The sequence below is a fragment of the Lampris incognitus genome, chromosome 7, assembly GCF_029633865.1.
Source record: "Lampris incognitus isolate fLamInc1 chromosome 7, fLamInc1.hap2, whole genome shotgun sequence".
NCBI classification, from domain to species: domain Eukaryota; kingdom Metazoa; phylum Chordata; class Actinopteri; order Lampriformes; family Lampridae; genus Lampris; species Lampris incognitus.
Window position 1 is genome coordinate 46,600,171 of NC_079217.1, and position 19,720 is coordinate 46,619,890.

Here is a 19,720-nt window from a genome sequence, read left to right on the forward strand (position 1 = left end):
TCCAAACCGTCCAACCTGAGCTGTCCCTCTAATGTACTCGTTCCTAATCCTGTCCTTCTTCGTCACTCCTAATGAAAATCTTAGCATCTTCAACTCTGCCACCTCCAGCTCCACCTCCTGTCTTTTTGTCAGTGCCACTGTCTCCAAACCATATAACATAGCTGGTCTCACTACCATCTTGTAAACCTTCCCTTTAACTCTTACTGGTACCCTTCTGTTGCAAATCACTCCTGTCACTCTTCTCCACCTACTCCACCCTGCCTGCACTCTCTTCTTCACCTGTCTTCTGTATTACCTGTTACCCTGAAAAGTTGACCCCAAGTATTTAAACTCATCCACCTTATTCACCACCACTACTTGCATCCTCCCAATTCCATAGTCCTCCCTCTCGTTCACGCATATGTATTCCGTCTTGCTCCTACTGACTTTTATCCCACTTCTCTTCAGTGCATACCTCCACCTCTCCAGGCTCTCCACAATCTCCTCCCTGCTCTCGCTGCAGATCACAATGTCATCCGCAAACATCATAATCCACGGAGACTCATGCCTGGTCTTGGGCGTCAACCTGTCCATTACCATTACAAACAAGAAAGGGCTCAGAGCCAATCCTTGATGTAATCCTACCTCCACCTTGAACCCATCTGTCATTCCAACCGCACTCCTCACCATTGTCCCACTGCCCTCATACATATCCTGCACCACTCCTACATACTTCTCTGCAACTCCCGACTTCCTAATACGATACCACACCTCCTCTCTTGGCACCCTGTCATATGCTTTCTCTAAATCCACAAAGACACAATGTAACTCCTTCTGGCCTTCTCTATACTTCTCAATCAACATTCTGAAAGCAAACATTGCATGTGTAGTGCTGTTTTGTAGCATGAAACCATACTGCTGCTCGCTAATTGTCACCTCTCTTCTTAACCTAGCTTCTATTACTCTTTCCCATATCTTCATGCTGTGGATGATCAACTTTATGCCTCTAGTTGCTACAGCTCTGCACATCACCCCTATTCTTGAAAATCAGTACCAGTATGCTTCTTCTCCACTCCTCAGGCATCTTCTCACTTTCCAAGTTTGTATAGCTAAAAACCCTTCTGCCATCTCTCTTAAACACCTCCATGCCTCCACAAGTATGTCTTGTGCACCTCCTTGCTAATCCCCTGCACTTCCTGATTCACTAGCCCCACATCATCCAACCTTCTCTCCCTCTCATTTTATTCATTCCTCAGCCCCTCAAAGTACTCCTTCCACCTTCTCAACACACTCTCCTCACTTGTCAGCACATTTCCATCTCTATCCTTCATAGTCCTAATCTGCGGCACATTCTTCCCAGCTCGGTCCCTCTGTCTAGCCAATCAGTACAAGTCCTTTTCTCCTTTCTTAGTGTCTAACCTCTCATACAACTCACCATACGCCTTTTCCTTTGTGTTCGCCTCCTCTCTCTTCGAGTTACTCTGCATGTCCTTGTACGCCTTTCTACTTTCTTCATCTCTCTGACTATCCCACTTCTTCTTTGCCAACATCTTTCTCTGTGTATTTTTCTGTACTTCCTCATTCCACCACCAAGTCTCCTCGTCTTCCTTTTTCTGTCCTGATGACAAACCAAGTACCTTCCTAGCTGTCTCCCACACTATTTCTGCAGTGGTTGCCCAGCCATCCGGCAACTCTTCACTACCACCCAGTACCCGTCTTAACTCCTCCCTGAACTCCAAACAACAATCTTCCTTCTTCAACTTCCACCATTTGATCCTTGGCTCTGCCTTCACTTGCTTCCTCTTCTTGGTCTCCAAAGTCATCCTGCAGACCACCATCCGATGCTGCCTAGCTACGTTCTCCCCTGTCACCACCTTGCAGTCTCCAATTCCTTTCAGATCGTGCCTCCTGCATAAGATATCCGCCTATGTGCACTTTCCTCCACTCTTATACATAATCCTGTGTTCCTCCCTCATCTTTAAATATGTATTCACCACAACCATTTCCATCCTTTTCACAACATCCACCATCTGTCCTTCCACATTCCACTCCTTGAGACCGTACCTGCCCATCACCTCCTCATCACCTCTATTCCCTTCACCAACATGCCCATTGAAGTCTGCTCTAATCACCACTCTCTCCTCCTTGGATACACTCCCCACCACTTTCTCCAGCTCACTCCTGAATTATTCTTTTCTTTTCCATCTCACAACCAACTTGTGGGGCAATATGCACATCAACACACCTTAACTTTCCAGCTTCATACTCATCACTCTGTCTGACACTCTCTTCACCTCCAACAGACTCTTGACATCTTCCTTCAGAATTACCCCCACCCCATTTCTCCTCCCATCTGCACCATGGTAGAAGAGGTTGAACCCACCTCTGATACTCCTGGCCTTACTCCCCTTCCACCTGGTCTCTTACCAGTATATCGTCTTCCTACTCTCCATCATATCGGCCAGCTCTCACCCTTTACCAATCAAAGTGCCAAGATTCAAAGTTCTGACTAACCTCCACACTCTTACCCTTACTCCTGTCCTGCTGCCTCTGGACTTGCCTTCCCCTCTCCTGCTCCTTCCCCCAGCAGTAGCATAGTTTCCACCGACACCCTGTTGGACAACAGTACCGGTGGCAGGTTTTTTTTAACCTTGGCCTCGACCAATCTGGTATGGAAATCTGATTTCTGATCAGCATATTTGATTTGGCAAAGATTTTATGCCGGTTGTCCTTCCTGACGCAACCCTCCCTATTTATCTGGACTTGGGACCGGCACTAAGAATGAACTGGCTTGAGCATCCTCGGTATAATGGTGAGATAGAAAAACTACATAATACAATTCGGGATATTTTTCTGGCATCGTGGGAAAGCCTAGTCTTTCTATCGAGGAAAGGTCTCCACAAATTGAAAAATCTAATGCCGGAGGACTTTGGCTTATGGCTCATTAGTTCAAGCGCTATAAAGTATAGAGTATCTTTTAACCCACATGGAATGAGAAGCAGGTGTCGAGGGTTTCTATCAAAATGGTACTAAATACCTCTCTAAGAGAGTTACAAAATCTAAATGATCTGCTTTGTATTTGAGAAACCACATAGTGGGGGGGGGGGTATTATCCAAATATTGCAGTGGTTGGAGCAAGAACATGCAAACTCCACACAGAGGATGACCCGGGAAAACCCCCCAAGGTTGGACTACTCCGGGGCTCAAACCCAGGACCCTCTTGCTGTGAGGCGACCGCGCTAACCACTGCACCACCATGCCGCCCCCTGATTGAACACTTTTCTCAGAAACAGCAAGTTAAAGCAACAGCAGATATAGTCCTAGAGCAATTGCTTGAAGTTTAAAAAGCCAGTTGGAACAATAGAATTAAAAGCACAAGGACAATGAACAAGTTAATGGAGGGTTGTAAGAATACTTGTATGTCTTGGAGTTGGGTGCTGAGGACAGGATGGAATAGAATGGTGTTGGAGCCTGTCTGGATTGGAGGGGTCGAAGATGCAGGGTGCAGTCAAAGTGAGCCCAGGAACAGGACTACAAGATCAGAGCCAAGGAGAGGGTAACAGTGTTTTAGAGGGGGCTTAGTCTGCCCTGCCCTCGAGGGTGTCTCAACCAACATGTGGAGTGCAGCGTTTAAGAGGCTGGGTCACCTTATGAGGCAGGTGAGAAACTGATATTCGAATGGTTGATTCAATGTTTACATGTTTTGTTGTTTTTGTAGTATCAGTTATTGCTTGGTGTTCCCACTATGCAATGGCGGTGCGAATTCACGTTTGCAGCGGCCTCACCCAGTACCGGTGTGGGAAGATGGCAACGCAAATTCACGTTTGCAGCGACCTCAACCAGTGCCGTCCATGCAGTGTCTTTGTCCGCGTCTGTGTCTAAGTTTTGTCTTCGTTTGATGGCTGGAAGAGTTGGCGCTGTATTGGCTGGGAGAGCTTGGTCTGCTGCATCCCAGGGACCAGACCACAGCCCTGCCTGGAGCTGCGTCTGAGGAGGTAACACTGAGGGCAGTCTGACAGGACGTGGAAGCGGGACAGGCTAAGCTAACTGCTAGCCCATGTAGACCAGCATTAACAATAAAACCAAAGGCGTTCTGGTGGCAGCCTCACCTGGCATTGACTGTGGTGTTTTTGGTGTCGTCGTGTGGAGCGCGGGGAGGTGTTTCGAGGGTGTCTGGCTGGGCGAGCTGGCGTTGGATTGGCTGTGGCAGCCTGGTCTGCTGCATCCGGTGGGCCAAAGAACCACAGCCCCTGCTTAGAGCTGTACCCGAAGAGGAAACACCGAGGGTGGTTTGACAGGACAGGGAGGCCGGGCAGGCTAAGCTAACTGCTAGCCCATGCAGACCGGCAGTTCTGACAGTCGTCCTGGCTGGCGTTCGTTCCCTTGGACAGTGATTTTTGTTTAGTGTGGATATCTGTATTAGTTTGGATGTGTGTTCTTGTAGTTTTTGGATGTGTTTTTGTCTTTGTGTCGCACTGCTGTGGGCTGGCAGAGACGGTGTTTAGTTTTATTTCATGTACACAAGTACATGAAATGAAACGACAAAGTGTTCCCGATTCCTGACAGCTTCGATCATAAATTTGCAGAGTTCTTGTTGACACAACCAGAATGGTACCAACCAAGCTCTCATAAATATACAATCAGCTGAATAAATACACTTAGACATTTGCTGAAACTTAAGGTTTAACAACTTCACTGGTAGGATAAGGTACAAGTATCACGTTTACCATTAACAGAAGTGGACATAAAAAGTTTAAAAATACAAAGAAAGTTAGATTAGATTCAGTCTGTAGAAGCGTCAGTCTTTATTCATTTATCTCGTAGCGCAGCAACAAAGCCATGGTGCATGGCTGTGGCTTTGTATGTAGGTGCAGCCCCCCCATGTGTGGCAGTGTGTGTGGGTGGGGGGGGTGCGAGGGCACTATCATAGTCTGTCCTTGTTTTGGTAAAGCGGCTTGAGTCAACTCTTCGAGCACCATGTTCAAAGTTTAGGGATGTTGAATCATGATGAATCAAGATGGGAGATTTTGACCAGGATGCCTCTTGTTTTTACAAGGGGAACTGTCCACTCTTTGTCCCGGAGGAAGAGGGCTAGATCATCTCGATGTTGAATATCCTTTGAAAAAGGTCTGCTTATCAAAGAGGGGTTTTTGTCTCTTCTTTTATTGTCTTGCCACTAGGGGTGATGGTAGAACATGAGTGCTGGTCAGAGTTTAGCTTGCTGTCTCTCTTCTGACTAAGTCGCTCCACGAGAGCTGTGCATGTTGTGGCAGTTATGCAAGTGTGATCCAAAAGTCTGTTCTTTGATTAAAAGGGGCTTCTCCCTTACACATGGCCCATGGTTCCCTACCCCTGGGTTAGGAAGAAACTCTGCAAATCCATCATCTGACAACAGGCACATCTTAAATTGCCATGGTGTTCTGGGGTCTAAAGCCTCCTACAGACTGTGCGATTTTAGCAATCCTATAAGTTTATTTATTGCAAGCCACACTGTGCGATATGGATCTAATAAACTTGGGTATGACATGAAGTTTGATGTGTGTAGACTGTGTGATAACACTACTGAATCGCAGGCTACAACGCAAGTCCATAAAAACGTCATCAGCATGCGTAATCAATCTACGCCGCTGGTAGAGCAACACGACGCCAAGCAGGAATCGAGTCCTTTCAATCGTTGCCACAGCTCGTTTTGTTGCTCGTTTTGTTGAATCCATCACATTTGGTTCACAGATGCTAACAGTCTGTTTGTGTTTAGCACAAGCAAAGATTCTGCATCGCGTTGATCAGTGCATCATTTTGTGCTGCATTTCTATTGGTTGGTTAGTAGACGTAGGTCATAGCAGCAGTTACATTGTGAGATGGTCATCCTAAATTTCTGACATTGTCAGACTTTTGTCTCAGGTTATCTTCGGTCGCAAGACCGTATTAACCGCTGTCTTTGAACCACGACCAAAGATATCACCACGTTTAGTCATCTTTCATCTGAGATGGCCCAAATCGCACAGTCTGTAGGAGGCTTAAAGCTCCAGTAAGAATGAGCTCTAGTTTTAAGGGAGCATGTTCTGAAAGAACTATGGAGTTATGAGTGCATTTATGTGTTTTCGATGAATGCCTGTTTATCAAAAAGTCAATCTGGGAATATGAGTAGGTAAGAAAAAAGGAAAATTCCTTTTCATGGTGGTGAAGGAAGCACCACAGGTCAGAGACAGCAAATTCAGCAGTTTTTCAGCATTTCACTCTACAAGCCATAATTCCACTTTTATCATCTGCCTTTTCTCGAGTGCTGAATTCCAGTCGTCATCCTTCATAACCCTGATTTGTCATTTTTTCCTACTCAGAAGAGGTCCTTTTTATTGTCAAAACTGCATCTCCTGGATTATCTGTCTTGCTCTTTATCTGCCTCTGTCTCTTACTCTGGCTAGCTGTATTTGGAGGGAGATCTTTGCTTCACTCATTGACTTTTACTCTCCATTGTAACATCATTTAATTACTGTGGCCTGTAATTTGTTGGTTTTTATTTTTAGTGTTTTTGCTCATATCTCATCCCATTCTCAAACCTTACCTTACCTTTCCCTCACTCCTGTCACCCCTCATTTTTTTTCTCCCCCCTTTTCTGTCCCCTCATCCTCCCTTTTCACTCTTCGTCCTCCCAGGTCGTGAGCCAACGGTTTCCTCAGAACAGCATTGGTGCGGTGGGAAGTGCAATGTTCCTACGCTTCATCAACCCAGCAATCGTGTCTCCTTATGAGACAGGCATCTTGGACAAAAAACCCCTCCCCAGGATAGAACGTGGTCTCAAGCTCATGTCCAAGGTAATGGAGATGAGTGATATTGTCAAGTGTAAGGATGTGATTGCTTTGAGATGCACCAGGCTGTGTTGGTCACAAGTTTAAATCCAATGGTCTTGTCATTTTGCTGTTGCATAAAAGTGATGCAGGCAACATTAAATATAAGTACATATAACACTTTTTAAAATTAGTTACAAAATTAATTTTATTCGGCCCAGTTTGCTTCACGTTGCGATGCCAAGTGCACCTTGTCATTCAAATAAAACCAAAAAATAAGGAAATAGGGATATGAACACGGGTTTAAAGCAGGAATTTATTTTCTTTTAACTTGCTACCTAGGTAAAATGGAGAACAAGTTTGGCAGGAAGGTAGAGTGCAGGATTTTTCATTGAGTCGTAGGCGAACATTTTCTTTCTTCTTTTTTTTTAAAGTTTTCTAATCTTTAAAGCAATCAAAGCATCCCACCATGAAACCACAGTACATTGCAGCACTTCGTCTTTTCCTGAATCGAGTTCAGCTTCTGAAAATTGATTTCTCACCAGAGATGGTCTACACCACCATCTAATTGCAAACAGACTGAGACCCCTCATTTTTTGCATTTTTTTTTCTTTCTTTTTTGGGACTAGTTTGATGTATGCCAGTCTCTTCATGGGACATTTACACCAGTCAAGATGGATCTGGGCTGAACAAAAAGATCATAAATGGGGGACCAAATGGTTTAAATGTGAAAACCACCTCAGTGTTCAGGTTCTGTTTCCTGTTTTTCCCTTTTAGATCCTGCAGAGCATTGCCAACCATGTGCTGTTTACTAAAGAGGAGCACATGAGGCCTTTTAATGACTTTGTGAAGAGCAACTTTGATGCAGCCAGGCGGTAAGGCACTTGTAGCATAACCTCTTCTAAATGAAAGCCCACTTCTAATGCAGAGACCTGAAAAACTGTGAGACCTTAAATGGAATTGAAAACATGGTTTTGGAATCTTCTGAAAATGTTTGAGGTGAATGTGGTATTTGGTACTTACCAACTGTAAATGGATATATTCCAAGTCCTCTGAATCCTTGTGTTTCACATCGGTTTCGGTGTGTTACTGGGGCATTCATTCTGGGCTTGTTTTGCTTCAGTTGAAAGTGCTCTTGCACGGTGTATCATCAGATTTAACCTTAAAACGTTCCCTATTGTAAAAGTTACAGTTGATTGGCACTCAGCAAAACAGCCTATTGTATGCTTGAATAAGGCAAGCCCTGCCCCAAAAACCCCAATAACAAAGGTTGCTCTCATCTTTTTTGTTGTTTTTGGTCTGGCTGCAGCATTGACATTCTTAACACTAGAACGACCGGGATTTCACTCCTACCTGGAACGACTCTGGGTGGTCAAAATGACCGCCAGTTTTTAAACGCCATATTCTGTCAAGATAAATACCCAATTGAGATATTAATGCATTGCATCTGTTACTATGTCTGTTAAGAAACGACTGACACCAAAATTAACATTTTAACAACTATAATACTATTTTTAAACAATTGAAACTTCCCGAGAGACATGGTTGAACTTGAATAGGAAAATGGAAAAAGTGAAAATATTATCTGAAAAACAAAACAGAAAACACATATTGCTAATCTAACAAACATGACAGGGCCGATAAAACGTGAAATGTAAAAAAAAAAGAACTGAAAATAACCATTGAAACAGTCCCAAACAACGACTGGAACTTAAAAACTACTAGAACGACCGGTTTTTAAAATCTATATTCTGTCAAGATAAATACCCAGTGGACCTATCACTAAGCCCCGTCCCCTTAGTTGCTGTTGCTAACTCGGACAAGCTACCCGGGCTGACTAGAGAGTTACAATGGCAGCTATCGATGTCAAAACGATATTCCAAGAGGCTATACATAACTTTTGGAGACAGAAGGACCTGATTTCATCTAGAAGGCATCAAAAAAGACTTTACCATGCTATGCAGGGATATGTACAAATTCAAAACTAGATATGGTGGGTGACAAGCTTAAATTGGAGGTGAGAGTTTACAGATCACAATGCAAAAGGGAAAAGCCTCACTCACAGTCATCACGATTGCAGATAACATCATCCAGGACCAGCATTGTTAGTGCACTGCAGGGTAAGATAAATTAATTTACCTTCAATTAACTAACGTTAATCCTGGAGAGGCACTGAGATGTATACATGCATTAGTTTATTTTATTAACTAGCTAGCATTACTCTGTACCTGCGTGAACAAATGTAGATATCCTTGTTTATTTTCATTACGTTGAGTTGACTGTGTGGTCTGCCACACAGCTTAATCCACCGGAGACATTTGGCTCTGTCTTGTTTTGGTTTGGGAAATGGGATAGCCCAGTTGCCCTGACCCCAATTATTATGAAGTGCTTTGAGAGGATTATACTCTCTCACATCAAGGACATCATCCCCACAGATCTGGACAGCCACCATTTTGCCAATCGGGGGAACAGATCTACGTAAGACGCAGTCTCAATTACACTTCATACAGCCCTGTCCCACCTGGAGCATCCAAACACATATGTCAGGATGCTTTTTATTGACTTCAGCTCCGCTTTCGTACGATAATCCCCCATAAACTGGTACACAAACTCAGCAAGCTAGGATTAACCACTTCACTCTGTTCATGGATTATGGATTTCTTCATTCACAGACCACAAAATGTCAGGATAGGTAACCATACATCTTCAACCCTCATCCTGAACACAGGTGTGCCACAGGGCTGTGTGCTCAGTCCAGCCGTCTTCACCCTTTTCACCCACGATTGTACCCCCATTCACTTCTCCAACACTATAGTGAAGTTTGCTGATGACACCACTATAGTGGGACTCATAACCAACAATGAGGAGACACACTACAGAGAGGAGGTCCAACATCTGGCTGGGTGGTGTTCTGACAATAACCTGGTCCTGAACACCAGTAAAACAAAGGAGTTCATTGTGGACTTTTGGAGCTCCAGGAAGACCACCCCACCCCCAATGCACATAAATGGTGAAGAGGTGAATATTGTGGTTCACATGAAATTCCTGGGAATCCACATAACCAAAGAACTCACATGGTCACTCAACACCTCCCACCTGGTAAAGAAAGCACAACAGAGGCTTTTCTTCCTCAGGAAACTTAAACAAGCCGGTCTCCCCTCTCAGCTGCTGGTCAACTTTTACAGAAGCACAATAGAGAGCATCCTCTGTCAATGTGTCACAGTGTGGTATGCCAGCTGCACAGCAGAGAACAGGAAGGACTTGGCCCCGGTGGTAAAGACAGCACAGAGGATTGTGGGAGCTGTGCGTCTGAACCTGGATGCTGTGTATGCTGGCCGCCTACAGAGGAAAGCCAGCAACATCAGCAAAGACACAAGGCACCCAGGTCCAGTCTGTTCGTTTCCTTGCCCTCAGGGAAAAGATACCACATCATCAAAACCCGGACTAACAGGCTGAGGAACAGCTTCTTCCCCAGAGCTGTAGCCTCCACCCCCCACCCCCCCCCCCCCCACACACACACATCTGCCTATAGCCACTGCAATATGGACAACTATGTGCAATAACCCCATGCACTATTTTGAACTTTAAAAGCTGCTGCTATCTTTTATTGTCTTGTTATAATTTTTGCTACCTCACTTATATTTACTACCTCACTTATTTATACTAAATGTTGTTTGTCCTTGTTTTTATCTTTGTTTTTAAATTTTTTAATCATTTACCTTGTCTAGTGTTGCTGGTGTGAGAGTCACTAAACGAAATTTCGTTGTGTGTACACAATGACAATAAAGTTTCTTATCTTATAAAATATACCCCATTGCCTATCCTCTCAGGATACCTCGTATCAGTGTTGCATGTACCCCATGCACATCATTTGACAATTTTTGTTCAACTTAAATCCACAAACCATCACAAAAACTATGACTTCTGATGCAACTCTGCTGCTACTTAATGGAGTCGTTAGCTTTAGATGTCCGAGTGAGCTCCCGCGTGCATTTGGTACTACAGGGTCAGACCCTTTAGTCAACTGGTTAACATTGTCGCCCGTGGTGCAGGAGATACGGGTTCGCGTCCCAGCTGTGGCGGTTCCCAGACTGCCCCCCTGAATTCGCTGCATTACCAATGCAGCGAATTGTAACCCCCCCCCCCCCAAAAAAAATGTAACCCCCTTCTAATGCCCCTTCTAATCTGAGAGGACAGTGTTACGCTCAATGATGCTTAGCGCGGTGCGTCCACCTGGAATGACAAGGCACACTACTATGTGTGTAATTGTCTCCCAGGATATAACAGTGTGACAGGAATATATTTTCTAAATCCCAACAAGGTGTATGTTTTAGATAAACCACTTGACTCATAGAATTCAAACACAAAAGAATTAGGTTACTCAAAAATAACATGTATTGTGATTTACAAAATGTACTGTAATACAGTAAAATAATCATCCCATGACTCTTGAAATTAGAGAGATGTTTTACCTATACAAGGTAAAACATTTACCTATACACTGAATTGGTCTATAGTTAATCAACTCAAATCACTTCCAAAGAAAAAAAAAACAATACATGCTAACTCTCTTAACTTTTAAATGCTTTAAACACTGGCCCCTTGAATATTATTTATATTATTTTGAAACGTCAACCAGTAATTCCCAAAAATGAGTGCGCTCAGTTAAATAAAATAAACCAGAGCTCTTTACTATAATTTAAACCCAAGATACTGGTAGGCCTACGTACGGTGGTGAGCTTGATACCCAATGAATTACAAAAGAATGTCCCACGACACTGCAAGTGTGCAATCCCCATCAGTTCAAGCGCTCTGATGCAAATCAGTCCCTGCTCGCGAGAGGCCCAGACATTGGCACTAACTTTGCACGCACTGTTCATGTGCACAGTCCCGTTAGTGATTCAGTTCACCACACATATATTTAACTCAGTTCGTATGCGTGGAAAAGAACAAAAACGTATCTCCGGAAAAAACAAGATTTGCGCACAATTACTACAAAAAATGTTCAAAAGACTACCGTAATGATGCCTGGAAATCAGTACATTACCCACATCGAGGGAGGATGGAGGGAAGGCACGTATCAGCTCCTGTCTTGTGGAGAAACCATGACTCCTGCAGCGCTGTCCTTGCTGGCCATCACTGCGTAGAACCACCACAGCGAGAAAGTCCAGATGCAGCTACGTTAGCTAGCAATGAAAGTCCTCTTCAAATTTTGACACACGGGTGGTATTACTGTAAGATGATAAAGTTTCAACTTGTCTTTTTGGTAGTGAGAAACACACGCCAGGTAAACACTGCCATTGGCTCGTCTGCATTTGAGGGACGGGACTGAGTGATAGGTCCATTGAGATATTAGTGCATAACACATGTTAGTATGTCTGTTAAGAAATGACTGACACCAAAATTTACATTTTAATAATACTATTTTTCAAACAATTTAAAATCGCCACGGTCCAACGCCTGTAAAAACTGCAATGCCTCAGTGGTAGTCATGGTGCGTCTTTAACGGCGGCTGTACCCAGACATGTTGGAAATAATCAAAAATCAAGTTTAGACTATTTCTCTGCGCTGGAGAACACTAGTGTGTTTCTAGGACAGAGCAATGAACTTCGCAAAGGAAATGATGTGACCAACACATGTCATAAATTACGAGCCATCTTCTTGACCAGTCATGGCCGTTTCAGGTAGATATTTTCATAACTTTTTTTTGTGCAATTGATCTAAAACGGATTTTAATGCAAATATATGCAATTTTAGGAGCATTCAGGGGAACGGCAGGTCTGTATTTTATTTTTTTTCCCACAAAGTTATTAAACTTTGAAAATCCAAAACTGTCAAAATGACTGTTTTGGTCATTCTAGTGTTAAAGGGGATTTTGCAAAAATGTTAGTGAAATTTTGCTGTCAGTATTTAGGATGTCATGTCAATCTGAATGTTACTGTACCTGAATTTATAGAAGCAAAACGATTTCAAATACACCCAACATTGGCCAAGAAAATGCCATATTTCTCCCTATAGTCAAGTTCTGACTGGATTCAGCCGTTCCTGCAATACCAAAAACTCACGGTGAACACTGTTGTCTGAGATCCACTTCCCACAGAATAAGGGCACCACCCTGAGACTCCGCTGTTTTGATGATCAAATAATTGATGACAAACAATGTAACATAACAAACTAATAACATTTTATCATTGACATTAACCATGAGGGATAATTGCCAAGTTAATAAGACAAAAAAAATATTCTTCATATAACATTAGGTACCAAGCTAACAGCTGATATGTTGAAAATGGGGGGGGGGGGGGGGACTGCATCAGCCGACTAAAAACTGGTGCCTCAGAGAGACAGGACAGAAAAAAATGAATCAAGGACAAGATCTTGAGCACACGATAATGGTAACTATTAATAGGTGCGAACATTAAACTTATTCAATATCGAAATTTCAATATGGAGTGACTTCATGTAGCATTATTAAATCAACATTTTTAACACCAAGACTAAACACCACTGGTGCCCCCTCTGGATTTTGTTGTTTGTGGCAATACTTGTCCACAATTTTTACAGGTATGCCACCAGTCTCTGTCAGCCACTGCTGTAGCTCCTTGTTGGGCAGGAAAACTTACTGTTGCTCTGGGCAGCTTATCGTGTTGCTACATTACATGTAACTCCTCTTCAATGTACTCAAGCTTGTAAAAGTACAGTTTTATCTATAGCCATGCCTAAATATGACAGGGTGCTTATTCTTGGTGATTTTAATATTCACGTATGTTGTCCTTCCCACTCCCTCACTTCACATTTTTTAGATCTTATAGACTCTTTTGACCTTGTTCAATATGTTAGAGGGGCAGCACATTCCAAACTCCTGTCTGTGCCCCTGACCGAGGCATGGCAAGACGAACTGGAGTTGGTCCTAGGGCATTGCACGGCGGCTGCTCACTGCTCCTAGCTACACAGCTAGGATGGGTTAAATGCCGAGCACAATTTCCCTGTGGGGATCAATAGAGTATATCAAAATCAAAATATCAAGATCACATTTTAGACCGTGTACTCTCTCATCTTGGTTTTTCTGGAGTGTCTTAATCTGGTGGATATGCTTATAACTGGCCAGAAAGCTGTTGTTTTCAAAGTTCCACTACAGCTCTCTATTCTTAGTCTTGAATTCCTCTATATAGTGTCTCAATCCAGATGCAATGTTAAATTCATTCAATGATAGTACCTATCCATCCTTGACCAAATTGCACCATTTAAAACTAGGAAACAAAAATGAAACAACCTCCTCTGGCTGAATGATCACACTCGTGCCCTTAGAAGACTGTAGAAAATCTGAACGAAAATGGAAGGTCAACAAATCGGAATTAGCACTAACACCCTTAAAAACCAAATCTTAATTTACCAGAAGGCAGGTAAGGATGTGAGATCAGCTTCCTTCTCTTAATTGATATCCAGAAATAACCACAATCCTAGACCTGTTTGCTGGTGAATAAATTGGAGAAGTTGTTTATGGTCTTCTGTCTCCTCTCTTGTGTTCTTAAAATGAGAAGCTAACACACAAGACAATAAGAGGTCAATTATGGAGACACAAAAATAATAAACATAATAAACTGTTAAAAAGACTACCTTTTTTCTTTGTCTGTCTTTCCCTTCCTCCCCCTTGAATGTATATATTTTTTTACTTCTATTTGTTGAGTTTGTCTTGCTTTCTCTCCCTAATAAACCCAGCTTTCGTGGGTGAGAAATACATGAAGGGAATCTTGGGCTGTTGTGTAGTGTTGCATCAAGAGTAATCAGAATGGTGATGGATCTCTTTTCATGGATTCTCAGAAGTTGCAGTATGTCTTATACCATGAGGCTATATTGTGTATGGCGGGGAGGCACAGTTTAGATGGCCATACTAAAATTTGACCTTGCGAGTCTTGACCTCAGCAAATCTTGCAATCATTAATTCCATATCTAGTGATTTCCTGACTTCATACTCAAAGGAGAGAACAGGAAGTGCAGACAGCCTGTCCTGTGACATAGTTTACCTGAGGTACATTTTAATGAGTTTCAGGGAAGACAAACTTCTCTCACCTGAAGCTACTGTCATAGGGAGAGTGAAAAGTTCTAGAACTATACTCAGATTTGGATAGATGTCAAGGATATTCTCCGTGTGTGTGTGTGTGTGTGTGTGTGTTTATATATATATATATATATATATATATATATATATATGTATGATCAAACATATCAGATGGTGATGAAATATGTGTGGAGAAGGATCTGACTCACCTTTTACCTCAAGCTTCAGGTCCTTAGCATCAACATCATCGATTCTCTGCTCCAGTCTGTGGCGGCATTCATCCAGCTTCCCTCTTTTCTCAGTGATTCTCATTATGGCAATGGAGTAGAGAAATCCATACAGCTCATAGAAGGTTTCGATGTGTTAAAATGTCTCCTCTAATGTGACAAGGGCTGTATCTATAAGAGACAGGAAAACTCTTTTGAAGAACTCCTCTGCAGTTGACTGAGTTTGCGCTCTTCCTTCATACTCAGACTGTGTGGTTGCTCTTCTCTGAGGCCCCTGTGGCAAGCTCAACTCCACCTTAAGCCTCACTGCCATCCCCTTTCATTTGTTTTGGCGGAGTTGAATCCATGATCTTGAAATTCCTGAAGGAATTCTGTCACTGCCCTGATTTCTTTCCTGACTGTCTCAACTGAAACTTTGGGGCTCTGCAGGATCTCGCTCACTTTATTTATCTGGAACAACAAATTGTACCACACAGTGGTACTTACCACAAAAGTCCATCTCTGCATCTCCTGGCAGATGCTTCCAGCTGTTGAGACAACCTCTTCATCCTGTTTCTTTGCAGTGTAGTTCTTTAGAGCGGTCAATGCCTTCATGATTTCAGGCAGCTGATCGCAAACAGCTTTAACAGCTTAACCCTACTCTCCCACCTGGTCGTAGACAATGCCTCAGTGTAAAGTACTGGAGATGTTCTGTGAGAATGGTCCAGCAGTGAAGTGGGAAGCAGAACAGAGTGTAAAGTCACTGTAACAGACCAAAGAAGCTGACAGATATCACCGAAGACTTGGCTGCATCACCAACAATAAGCTTCAGTGTTTGACTTCCATAAGGAGCACATAATGCCTTGCTGTTTAGTTCCAGCACTGTCATTTGTACACCCTGCTTTTTACCCTCCATGTTACTCCTATTATCATAAAACTGGAATCGACAGTTGGAAAGATCCAAACCTAGTATTTCTAGGTGCCCAAAAAATGACCCACATAAGCCTTTTCCTGTTGTGTCAAGTGCCTGAAGAAGACCAACAAAATGCCCATGAGTGGAGACACCTTTTGAGCTATCACAATTTACAATTTGAAGCACCACTGATAGCTGCTCATTGTGACCGAGGTCTGGAGTGCAATCCATGATTACTGCATAATATTTAGCATTCTTTACTCTCTCTAAAATTGTGTAAGTGTTACACTTTGCCACTAGGGAAATCAGTTCATGTTGAATACGCTTGCTTAAATAAGTGTAACTTAGCTCTTTTGCCTGAATTCTCCTCAAATGTTCGCTCATGACTGGGTCAAACTGAGCCATCAGTTCTACTTGACCAAGGAAATTTCCATTGCCGGACTCAAACAAGCTGTCTGAGTGGCCACAAAATGCAAGATCACACTCTGCCAGATGGTTCACAATTGCAGTTAATCTTCTAAAATCTCTTTCCAGCGGTTTACTTCAAGAGCAGTTACAGCTTGGTTCACCTGATCCACGGCTGTTTGTTGTCTCTGTGATAGATTTTGCCAGGTGTCCATGTTTGTGATGTGTTCAGCAGACTTCTCATGCTGTCTCAAGTGGGCTAAAAGATTTTTCCAGTGACTGAACCCATCCCCATATAGCTGAGTGCTCTTTTCTTGAATTCCAAACAGACAGCAACAAAAGCACACAACACAGTCTTTTTTTTTTCAGTCTACATGACCCAGGACCCACTTATATTCTCTCCATTCTTCATTTGCACGTAATAGTTACTGCTTATAAATCTGAAACTCTTGATTTTTTTTGTGGAAACATTCTTTCCTTTTTCTGAACTGGTCATCTCTGCACTACTGAGCAGTGGTCTTTGTCTGATAAATGTTTCAGCCAGAGTGCTGGGTCATCTTCAAATGTAACACATTGATCAGGGTGACTGCGACTCACTAGTTGCTGATTATTATCTGTCTCGCCATCCTCGTCATAGCCATAGTTATCATGGAGAGTGAATGCGGCAGACCGTAACCATCTCCAGCCGAAAGATCCTGTAAGATTGTCTTGCATGTAGCAGCATCGCTTGAGCAACCTGGGCTGACACTGCAGGCAGCAACGGGTAGCTGCTCTTCACTAGTATTAGCAGTGCTAACACTAGTACTAGGGCAAGCAGCAGCTGCTTGGTGCGCTTTAAGTAATGTTAGTGTTGTAAGTAGCCCCCATGAAAAAGGTTGCTACCTTTGGCAGTTTTGCTAAAAACATCCTGTTTTCCTCCAGCTTCCTCCTCTTTTCCACACTGTTGGGGTAGCTTTGCTTCATTTTTTTCCAACAGTCTACACCATGCCGGGCTGTTTGTTTAAACGAGTTGGTTACTGTCTACCTGAATCATTTCCGCAGATGCGCAGTAATATCACACAATAGTCCAAATGTAGTGGAGTCTGAAGGGGAGAGCCCTGAGACACTCATGAATTAAGCGTTCTGATACCATTTCAGCGTGTAGATTTTTAGAAAGACATAATTAGAGAAAAGTAAAAAACAAAAGAAAACAAATTTTACTGTAAGTTTATGAGGCATTTTATGGGGCCCTTGGTAGTAGCTTGGGGCCTAAGGCAATTGCCGACCTTTGCCTAATTATAAAGTCCACCTCTGGTCCTGAGGCCACTCCAGTGTCTTGGCTGTGTGTTTTGGGTCATTGTCGTGCTCAAAGATGAGTCTTCACCTCAGCGTGAGATTGTGTGCAGTCTCTTGAAAGGGTTTTCTTCAAGGACTTCTGTAGTTGACTTTATCATTCCCTAATCATGACCAGACCTCATGTCGCTGCCATTAAAAGCATCCCCCATAACAGGATTCTGCCACCGCCATACTTCATCGGGATAGAACTAGTCAGGTGATGAGCAATACCCATTTTTCACTAAATATAGCACTTAGGCATTCAGGTCAAGAGTTAAATTTTTGTCTAATAAGACCAGAGATCTTCGCGCTCTTCATGCTCTCACAATCCTTTAAAGCTGCTCTGAGTTACTTTGGAGAGGTAAGCAAAAAATATGCCCCCTCCCCCCCAGCCATATTATCAATGCAATCTGGAAAATCTCCAGGGCCGGACGGATTTCCAGCCGAACTCTTTAAGAAGTTTCCAGCGCTTCTCTCCCCACAATTAACAACTGTTCTATATGAATCCCTCCTTCTGTACATGAGGCATGTATAACTCTCGTAGCCAAGAAAGGGAGAGACCCTGTAGAATGCGCCTCGTACAGGCCTATCTCACTTCTGAACACGGATGCTAAGATTCTAGCAAAGGTCCTGGCACACAGATTTAAAGAAGTTATCCCCCAAATAATAGCAAACGATCAAACAGGCTTCATTAAGAATCATCACTCCTTTTTTTTCATGTCCAACGTCTTTTTAACATACTGTACTCATCTTCTGAAAATGTCTGTGAGTGTGTTGTATCATTAGACGCGGAGAAAGCATCTGATCGAGTCAAGTGGAAGTACTTATTTACAGTGTTACGACCACAGGTGTGTCCGTGTCCATATAATTGTTTTGTGTTGCCTTTTTGTATCTAACCCTCACTCTGACTCTACATTCAGGTATCCGCCAGGTACTCCATCACCTAATCAACCGGTCAGCAAATCATCCAATTTCCATCAGCTGTGCAGTCTCCCATTTAAACCCCCACATGTCTTCAGTTCCCCGGCCAGCTAGTTTAGCTTGTGTGATTTTAGTTTATGTGATGTAGCTACTTTGTGTGGCTGTCTTTGTCTCTGTAGCTATTTTGTGTTTGTAATGTCTGGCCCGTTTTTGGTTAAGTTTGGCGTTGTTTAAATCCTGTGTATTTTGAGTTATGTTTAGCCTTTAATTTGTTTAGTTCTTTTGGGCAAGGGGATCAAGGTAAGATGCCCATGGGCAAACACCCCATCACGTAGCTTACCTCCCGTTAGAAACACTAGGTTAGGAGCGGTTGCCACCTTCTGTCTTTAGGTTTGGTGCTTTTCATCACTGTGGGGGGGGGTACTTTTGTTAGTAGTTTATTGTTTTGGCAACCGTTCGGTTCCCTTGTCCTGTCATGGTGTCGATAAATATTTATATTATATTTAAACGTTTATGTCTCACTGTGTTGCACCCTCACCTCACTGTTACCCAGTACACTAATTGTTGCACCCTCTCCAGACCAAGGGTCGTAACAACAGTTTTGGAAAGATTTGGATTAGGGCAGTCATTCATAGCTTGGATTACATTATTATTATATACATCTCCCACTGCAACAGTTCAAACTAACAGTACAGTTTCTCAACATTTCGCCCCACTACTGGGCTGCTAATATTCGCTGTCTCGCTTTTTGGAACCACCAAACAGCCCAGAATGGACATCTCTGGAGCGAAGATCATGCCAGGATATTTCGTTTCCAGTACTCCTTGGCTTACCTCTCAACTACTCTCTGACTAAACTAATAGACAACCTGGTTTTATGTCATACCCTTAAAGTGTGGGCCTAGTTCAGGAAGACTTTTGGCAACAGAGACTTCTCTCTTTGGAGTCCTGTTGCTTTCAATCATCTTTTCATACCATCTCGACACCACTCAGCCTTTCACGGTTGGTGCAGGAAAGGCGTCAGATTTTTAAAAATATTTTCAAAAACAACTATTTTATGTCTTTCACCCAGCTGTCTGAGAAATATGACTTACCCAGAACACACTTCTTTCAATATAAACAGGTCAGACATATATGTG

At 43.0% G+C, this 19,720-nt stretch overlaps 1 protein-coding gene across 1 annotated transcript in view; it reads left to right on the plus strand.

The window, feature by feature from the left end:
* The window catches only part of nf1a (neurofibromin 1a), a 316,227-nt gene that overhangs the window by 176,555 nt on the left and 119,952 nt on the right, over nt 1–19,720 (plus strand). The window contains exons 31-32 of the mRNA XM_056283131.1: nt 6,633–6,791; nt 7,542–7,639. Of these exons, the coding sequence (XP_056139106.1) occupies nt 6,633–6,791; nt 7,542–7,639 (257 nt within the window). The remainder of the gene's footprint in view (nt 1–6,632; nt 6,792–7,541; nt 7,640–19,720) is intronic.